General features: G+C 41.8%; 1 protein-coding gene across 1 annotated transcript; it reads left to right on the forward strand.

Annotated features, from left to right (window-relative positions):
- Positions 1-6,591: 6,591 nt before the first annotated feature.
- Positions 6,592-9,567, forward strand: LOC145535213 (uncharacterized). The gene is made up of 2 exons (XM_081563518.1): positions 6,592-8,312; positions 8,517-9,567. The coding sequence occupies exon 1, from the start codon at positions 7,237-7,239 to the stop codon at positions 8,053-8,055; it is 819 nt and encodes a 272-aa protein (XP_081419644.1). The 5' UTR covers positions 6,592-7,236; the 3' UTR covers positions 8,056-8,312; positions 8,517-9,567.
- Positions 9,568-9,900: the final 333 nt, after the last annotated feature.

Consider the following 9,900-nt stretch of genomic DNA (forward strand, 5'->3'; position numbering starts at 1 on the left):
GACTGGAATGGGTGAATTTAACTCAGATGACCATTATATCTACTACTGTGGGCAGGAATCCCTTAGAAGAAATGGAGTAGCCATCATGGTTAACAAAAGAGTCCGAAATGCAGTACTTGGATGCAATCTCAAAAACGACAGAATGATCTCTGTTCGTTTCCAAGGCAAACCATTCAATATCACGGTAATCCAAGTCTATGCCCCGACCAGTAACTATGAAGAAGCTGAACGTGAATGGTTCTATGAAGAACTACAAGACCTTTTAGAACTAACACCCAAAAAAGATGTCCTTTTCATTATAGGGGACTGGAATGCAAAAGTAGGAAGTCAGGAAACACCTGGTGTAACAGGCAAATTTGGCCTTAGAGTACAGAATGCAGCAGGGCAAAGGCTAATAGAGTTTTGCCAAAGGAACGCACTGGTCATAGCAAACACCCTATTCCAACAACACAAGAGAAGACTCTACACAGGGACATCACCAGATGGTCAACACCGAAATCAGATTGATTATATTCTTTGCAGCCAAAGATGGAGAAGCTCTATAAAGTCAGCAAAAACAAGACCAGGAGGGAATGTGGCTCAGATCATGAACTCCTTATTGCCAAATTCAGACTTAAATTGAAGAAAGTAGGGAAAACCACTAGAACATTCAGGTATGACCTAAATCAAACCCTTTATGATTATATAGTGGAAGTGACAAATAGATTTAAGGGACTACATCTGACAGACAGAGTGCCTGATGAACTATGGACAGAGGTTCGTGACATTGTACAAGAGACAGGGATCAAGACCATTCCCATGGAAAAGAAATGCAAAAAAGCAAAATGGCTGTCTGAGGAGGCCTTGCAAATAGCTGGGAAAAGAAGAGAAGCAAAAAGCAAAGGAGGAAAGGAAAGATATTCCCATCTGAATGCAGAGTTCCAAAGAATAGTAAGGAGAGATAAGAAAGCCTTCCTCAACGATCAATGCAAAAAATAGAGGAAAACAACAGAACAGGAAAGACCAGAGATCTCTTCAAGAAAATTAGAGATACCAAGGGAACATTTCATGCAAAGATGGGCTCGATAAAGGGAAGAAATGGCATGGACCTAACAGGAGCAGAAGATACTCAGAAGAGGTGGCAAGAATACACAGAAGAACTGTACAAAAAAGATCTTCACGAACCAGATAATCACGATGGTGTGATCACTCACCTAGAGCCAGACATCCTGCAATGTGAAGTCAAGTAGGCCTTAGAAAGCATCACTACGAACAAAGCTAGTGGAGGTGATGGAATTCCAGTTGAGCTATTTCAAACCCTGAAAGATGATGCTGTGAAAGGGCTGCACTCGATATGCCAGCAAATCTGGAAAACTCAGCAGTGGCCACAGGGCTGGAAAAGGCCAGTTTTCATTCCAGTCCCAAAGAAAGGAAATGCCAAAGAATGCTCAAACTACCGCACAATTTTACTCCTCTCACACACTAGTAAAGTAATGCTCAAAATTCTCCAAGCCAGGCTTCAGCAATATGTGAACTGTGAACCTCCAGATATTCAAGCTGGTTTTAGAAAAGGCAGAGGAACCAGAGATCAAATTGCCAACATCCACTGGATCATCAAAAAAGCAAGAGAGTTCCAGAAAAATATCTATTTCTGCTTTATTGACTATGCCAAAGCCTTTGACTGTGTGGATCACAATAAACTGTGGAAAATTCTGAAAGAGATGGGAATACCAGACCATCTGACCTGTCTCTTGAGAAACCTGTATGCAGGTCAGGAAGCTACAGTTAGAACTGGACATGGAACAACAGACTGGTTCCAAATAGGAAAAGGAGTACATCAAGGCAGTATATTGTCACCCTGATTATTTAACTTCTATGCAGAGTACATTATGAGAAACGCTGGGCTAGAAGAAACACAAGCTGGAATCAAAATTGCTGGGAGAAATATCAATAACCTCAGATATGCAGATGACACCACCTTTATGGCAGAAAGCAAAGAAGAACTAAAGAGCCTCTTGATGAAAGTGAAAGAGGAGAGTAAAAAAGTTGGCATAAAGCTCAGCATTCAGAAAACTAAGATCATGGCATCTGGTCCCATAACTTCATGGGAAATAGAAGGGGAAACAGTGGAAACAGTGGCAGACTTTATTTTTTTGGGCTCCAAAATCACTGCTGATGGTGACTACAGCCATGAAATTAAAAGACGCTTACTCTTTGGAAGGAAGGTTATGACCAACCTAGATAGCATATTTAAAAGCAGAGACATTACTTTGCCAACAAAGGTCCGTCTAGTCAAGGCTATGGTTTTTCCAGTAGTCATGTATGGATGTAACAGTTGGACAGTGAAGAAAGCTGAGCGCAGAAGAATTGATGCTTTTGAACTGTGGTGTTGGAGAAGACTCTTGAGAGTCCCTTGAACTGAAAGGAGATCCAACCAGTCCATCCTAAAGGAGATCAGTCCTGGGTATTCATTGGAAGGACTGACACTGAAGCTGAAACTCGAAAACGCTGGCCACTTTATGCGAAGAGTTGACTCATTTGAAAAGACCTTGATGCTGGGAAAGACTGATGGCAGGAGGAGAAGGGGACAACAGAGGGTGAGATGGTTGGATGGCATCACCAACTCAATGGACATGGGTTTGGGTGGACTCCGGGAGTTGGTGATGGACCAGGAGGCCTGGCGTGCTACGGTTCATGGGGTCGCAAAGAGTCGGACACGACTGAGCGACTGAACTGAACTGAAAAGTGGAAAAGGACTATGAGGGATTGGAAATTAGCAAGAAAGGACGCAATCTGGAATGACCAATAGACAGGGCTACCAATCTAAGGGGTAGTTTCATTATCTTACTGTTGGTAAACGGTAAAGATTTAAAACAAACTCTGGTGTTGGATGCGTCAGTCCTAAATAAAACCTTCCATTCTACATTTAATCTGGCAAAATTTAGTAGAACTGTAAGGGCTAATTGAAAGTGGAACAAGGTAACACAGGTATCTCAGGAACCATCAATTCAAAGAACTGGGAAAAGGATGTGCATAACCCGACACCAACCTTAAGCTAACACATCTGTTATATGTGTTCCGAGATGAGGTAAATAAAATTTATTTTCAAGCGGTCACAGAAATCAATACCAACAGGAATCAAAGCAAAAATAAATTTTCAAATTTCCACAAAACTACCACACAAGAATCACAAACAAGTAAAATTAGTGTCAAAAAGGTAACGCATACAGAACACTAAAACAAATGTCTCAAAAAATAAATGCCATAAATAAGTTATCAAGACAATTTTAAATAATTTTTAGATAAAAGTGGAATTCAAAACGGAAATTGCCAAATTTTTATTTTTTAAGAAAAAAAAAATAATGAACCACACTACTACTAAATTTCAAACCTAAGTGTTTCAACCTAAGCAGTAATAAAAGAAAGATGTCTAGCTTCAGCTGCATTTACTAGAACACTAGAAGCCCCGAAAATAAATGAAGTGAGAAAAAGAATAAGAAAATAAAACACTCTAAATGGAAGAAATTATTAAGCCAAATGAGAAAAAAGAAATAAAACCATAAATTCAATTGAAAGATAAATAATTTTTTACAAGAATAATAAAAAAAGACTAAACTTTGTTTAGATGAGAAGGCAGGTATAAATAAAGAACATCAATAATGAAAATGGGTAACTATTAAGTAATCTATTATTTAAGAATAGAGGCTTCCCTGGTGGCTCAGATGGTAAAGAATCTGTTTGCAATGCAGGATATCCAGGTTCGATCTTTGGGTCAGGAAGATCCCCTAGAGAATGGAGTGGATACCCACTCCAGTATTCTTGCCTGGAGAATTCCACAGACAGAGGAGCCTAGCAGGCTACACTTCATGGGGTCGCAAAGAGTTGGACACTACTGAGCAAAGAACACTTACACTTCACACTTATTTAAGATTAACTACCATAAGATCCAACAATCCCACTTCTGAGTATATATCCAGAAGAAACAAAATCAGTGTCTCAAAGAAATTTCTGCACTCGCATGTTTACTGAAACACTACTCACAAGAGCCAAGATACGGAAACATCCTAAATGTCAGTTGATAGATGAATAAAGAAAACGTGATATGGAATGGAATACTATTGAACCATATAAAAGAAAAAAAAAATCCTGCCACCTCTAACAATATAGATGAGCCTAGAGTTACCTTATGCTAAATGAAACAAGACAGACACGGAAAGACAAATCCTATAAATACTTATATGAGGAATCTCAAAAAAGTTAAACTTACAGAAACAGTAGAATGGTGGTTGCCAGGGACTAGATGGCGGGAGAAGTTGGTCAAAGGGTCAAACTGTAAGTTATCAGATGAAAAAGCTCTTGAGATCCAAAGTACTACACTGTGACTTCCTTAATAATACAGCATTATATACCTGAAATTTGCTAAGAGAAGATCTTAAGCACTCTCATCATGCACACACAATCACACACACAAAAGTCGCTATTTAAGGTGATAGATGTGTTACTTAACTTGATTGTGGTAATCATTTCACAATATATACCTACATCAAATCACTACATTGCATACTTTAAACATATACAATTTTATTTGTCAATTATACCTCAACAAAGCTGGAAAAGTTTAAATAAAGATAAAAGTAATATACACTTTTCAACATTCTGGGAATAAATATGAAAATCTAGATAACATGAAAACTATTCTAGGGAAATAAAAACCAGCAAAGTGGCCCATGAAGAAGAAAATCATAAAATCAAAGAAAGAGTAATTACATTTCTTCAACCAAAAAGATGTGAGACCTACCTGCCTGTGTGCATGCCAAGTTGCTTCAGTTGTGTCTGACTCGTTGCCACCACATGGACTGCAGCCCACCAGGCTCCACTGTCCATGGGATTCTCCAGGCAAGAATGCTGGAGTGGGTTGCCATGCTCTCCTCCAGGGGATCTTCCCAACCCAGGGATCAAACCCGTATCTTTTATGTCTCCTGCATTGGCAAGTGGATTCTTTACCTCTAGTGCCACCTGGGAAGCCCATGAGACCTACCTACTAAACCTTTTTTTTAAAGCTAATGTCAAATGTATAAAGCTTGTTTCAAAATATAGAAGAGAAAATAGATAATTCCTAATTTTCTGAGTTTAGCAATGATTTTGACCCCCAAGGCAGAAAAGCACAAGAAAGTGAAAAGGTATATTAATCACATTATATATATATATATATATATATATATATATATATATATATATATATATATACACATATATATAAGCAAGAATTCTAAATAGAGTATTGGCAAATCATAATCAACACATAATAATAACATCATTTCCAATGGTTTAATCTCAAAACAGCAAGGATAGCACAATTAAAGAAAATTTACCAACAAGGTGAATCCACTAAAATAATCTGTCTAAATGAATGGTGACTCAGATGGTAAACAATCTGCCTCCAATGAGAAAGACTCTAGTTCGATCCCTGGGTCAGAAAGATCCCCTGGAGGAGGGCATGGCAACCCACTCCAGTATTCTTGCCTGGAGAATCCCATGGACGGAGGAGCCTGGCAGGCTACACTCCACGGGGTCACAAAGAGTCGGACACGACTGAGAGACTAAGCGACTAAGCACAGCAGGGCACCACTGAATGATATCCAGCAATCACTCATGATTAAAAGAACTTTCATAAATATATATAGTATACACCTGTATCAAATATAGGTACAGTATAATATGCACAGTCTAGAATAATGTACATTCAATTCAGAAATTTAAAAAGTTATCTCTTATCGCCACTGCTCATCGACATTGTCCTAAAGGTTCTGCTGCTGCTGCTGCTGCTGCTAAGTCACTTCAGTCGTGTGCGACTCTGTGTGACCCCATAGACGTCAGCCCACCAGGCTCTATCATTCCTGGGATTCTCCAGGCAAGAATACCGGAGTGGGTTGCCATTTCCTTCTCCAGTGCGTGAAAGGGAAAAGTGAAAGTGAAGTCGCTCAGTCGTGTCCGACTCTTAGGACGCCATGGACTGTAGCCTACCAGGCTCCTTCATCCATGGGATTTTCCAGGTAAGAGTACTGGAGTGGGGTGCCATTGCCCTCTCCTCCTAAAGATTCTAGCCACTGCTATAAAACAAGAGAAAAAAAGTGGAGAATGGACACAAAAGCTGTAAACTATGAAATGACATATTACTTGCCAAGGATCTGATCATCTATATAACTAACTCAAGATAATCAACCAACAATTAGAACTAAAGCGAGAATTCAAAAGTGCCTAAATACAAACTACACACACACACACACACACACACACAATTGATGGTAACAATGTATAGCAATGCACGTGTAAAAAAAAAGTTAATTCATAACATCACCACATTTTCGAGTGCAGGAGGGGCTGAAAACGAGACTATCAAATTTGAAATGGAGGCACTTGGATGGACCTGAATGAAGCTGAGAACTATGAATTTTAAAATTGCCTCACGTCACCGTCACATCAGAAGCCTTCTTTCCGCTCTCCAACGGAACGAAGTCAGCCCTCCCGGACTAGGAAAAAAGATCTTGACGCCGGCACGCCGGCGTCTGGGCGGGACTTCCAGCCTGGAGGCATTCGCTCACCCTTGTTTTTAGTTCCCGTTGACTCGGAAGTGCCGGCCGGAAACTGCTTCTCTGCCGGCGCCTCCGCACCACACCGAGCCGAGAACCATTTTGCGATTGGGACTTACCTCTGTGCTTTGCAGACTCTGTGCTGCCCCACTTCCAGGTTAGTGTTAAGTGAGACTCCGTACCCCTGCCAGTGAGGCAGATGACCGTGCCTGTTCCCTGGCGCCTACTCAGGCTCGCCCACTCAGTGCGTTCGTACTTTGACAATGGCGGACGCCGCACCACACACGGGCTCCCTCAGAAGCATTGTGAGCTTTGAGGATGTATTCATTGACTTTACTAAAGAGGAGTGGGACCTGCTCACTGAGAGTCAGAAACGCCTGTACCGTAAGACGATGGTGAACAACTTTGCACTGGTAATGTCAGTGGGACTTGAATCTTCCGGATACCGTTTGATTTCCCCACTGGAGCCAGAGAGAACACCCGAGGTTCCTGCCGGACTAGGCATAGCTGCACAGCAGCAGAAGTAAGCCAGGAAAGCCCTGGCCCTAGTCCTGGCCATAGTGTGGAGGATAGAGATGCCTCTTCTGAGCAGGGTATTTCTATAAAAACATCAAATGTGCGAAGTCTGCAAGTGGCACCTTCTATCCAAAATAGCCACCTATGTGACATGTGTAACCCAATCTGCAGTGGCGTTTTTCAGCTGGCTGGGCAGCCAGAAACCTCTTCTGAGCAGCAACCATATACGTGTGGATCATGTGGAAGAGCTTTCCCGCTCAGTGTAAGCTTTGACCGGGTGCAGAGGTGGCAGAGTGGCGGGACAGTCATTAAAAGGGAGAGAGACCAGGTCGCCTCCGTGAATAGCCACAGATGCCCCGGGTTAGGGAAGGCCTGTACCTGTGAGAAGGATGAAGAAGACGTCTCAGTCGGTTCTGGAGTTGTGCAGCACCGTGCCACTCACAACAGGGAGAATCGATGCACGAGTGCTGAATGTAATCACACTGGACAAAGGGATCACCAGTGTAGTGGAAGTGAGGGAGCTTGTAGCCATCAGGAGGAACGTGTCCAGCAGCAGGAAATCTACCTACGACAAAGGTCTTATGAATGCAACACATGTGAGAGAGTCTTCGACTCCAGAGATGCATTTTATAAGCACCAGAAAGTCCACACTAGAGAGAGGTCTCGTGTGTGTGATGAACATGGGAAATCCTTTACGTGCAGTTCCTATGTTAAAATACACAAGAGTCTTCATAGTAGAATAAGGCCTTTTGCGTGTAATGAATGCGGGAAAACATACATCACTAAGTCCCACCTTAGGGGCCACAAGAAAACTCATACCATAGAAAGCCTGAGAAGAAGAGCAGTAGCAGGAAATGCGTTGATAATACCAGCCATGGTTAACGTGAGAGAAGTCACACTGGAGCAAGGCCTTAGGCAGTCAGCAAATGGGGGAGAGCCTAAAGAAGACTCTCCCACCTTTGGCCAGTGAAAGTTCACGTGAAGAAAGGTCTCACGGTGTAGCAGTTTTGGTGTTCCTTTGCCTGCGTTTATTTTTTTTCTTCTAGCACCAGAAACTTACACTAGAGGGAGGCCTCAAGAGAGCGGGGAATGTGCTTTCTCCTTGCTCAATATAGTAGGATGCATAAAAGAAAAACTCTGAAAGCAGCCTTTGTGATGGAGCCAACAACCAGAAGTTGAATTTCATACATCCGGTATCCACACGGGCGAGACATCTTCAATTACCAGGTATGTGGGAAGTCTTCAGGAGCTACTTTATATTTTCTAACCTTCCCAGGACCTTCCCTTGGCCTGAGGTATATCATTGGTAGTTGCAGTTTCTGTTGCAGAAACTGCCTCACTTCTACCAGCAGTCAGACTAAAGACCGTGTGGCTCTTAGGTCAATGTTCTTAGCTGAGTCTAACTGACATTCTCTCTCTCCTGTTTCCTAGAGGGAATCATGAATGATCTGAATCCACTGGGGATCCACTTTCCTTACCCCCTGGTGGTTTCAGTGGAACATGACCCAGCTCCTGTGGAAAAGATCTAGAATCTACTGCAATTCTCCAAAGATTTCTGTTTCCCATGGACAGTATTGACTCTACGTGAGCTAGCTGCAATGGATTTCACCAGCCTCAAAACCACCCAACCTTGGGACCGCCTGCAGCATGCTCATCTGACTTCTGCAAGCAAAAAGACTTATTGTAAACTGCTTTACTCTAGTGGGGCTGGTTGAGAAAAAAAGAAATGGTCTTTCAGGAAGCAGTACTCAGAACTCATTTCTTTCCTTCACAAAGAAGGAAGTTACAGTTACAAATGAAACTAGGACTGTGGGCTGTTGACCTTATGGCCATCACTGTACAGGCAGGAATGGGTCTTGTGACCCAGCTAGTGTTTAGGTGGGCATGGTCTTAATTGTTCTCCGAAAGTTTTTGCTGCTGCTGCGGCAGGTTTGACCCTACCAAGACATGGAAAGTGGGAGGTGGTTGTGTTGATACACAGTTGGTTGGTTTTCCCAAAGAAATGGGAGATTCAGATTTTTATGTAGAACCATTTTATCTCTTAACCGCTTTATTTGTTTGTAATTGAAAGAGAACAAACTGCACTTACTTAAATTGTAAGAACAGTTAAGGTAATGAACATATCATTACCCACAAAAGTTTTCTCATGCTCCTTAATGATCTCTTCCTCTTGTCCCTCCCTAATACACATGCGACTATTGATTTGTTTTATTTCATAATTTATTAGTTTGCATTATCTAGAATTTTGTATAAATGTAGTCAGTATAAGTTTTGTTTTTTTCCCCCCACCTTCTATCAGTAACCATAATTGTTTTCAGATTATTTACTGCTTGGGGGAATATCCATATGTTATTCCTTTTTACTGCTGAGTAATATTTCCCTGTGTGTGAATGTTATACAGTTGTTTATCCATCAATTATTAACAAACATTTAGGTCATTTCCAGGTTCTGTCTATTAAAGCTTATTTGAAGCCAAAAAAAAGGGGAAAAGTATCTTTAATGACTTCACAGAGGCACTTTCCTTGCAAAAGAAAGGCAACTCCTCAAGAACAAACCTCACCACTCTTACTACCTCCACGGTCTCTCTCTCTCTCTCTCTGTCTCTCTCTCTCTCTCTCTCTCTCTCTCTCTCACACACACACACACACACACACACACACTTTCATACTCAGTGGTGTCTGACTCTTTACGACCCAGTGGACTGTAGCCTACCAGGCTCCTCTGTCTATGGGATTTTCCAGGCAATAATACTGGAGTGGGTTGCCATTTCCTCCTCCAGGGGATCTTCTCAACACAAGTCTCCTGCATCTCCTGC

The sequence above is a fragment of the Giraffa tippelskirchi genome, chromosome X (assembly GCF_054371585.1).
Source record: "Giraffa tippelskirchi isolate mGirTip1 chromosome X, T2T-mGirTip1v1.2.pri, whole genome shotgun sequence".
In the NCBI taxonomy this organism is placed as follows: domain Eukaryota; kingdom Metazoa; phylum Chordata; class Mammalia; order Artiodactyla; family Giraffidae; genus Giraffa; species Giraffa tippelskirchi.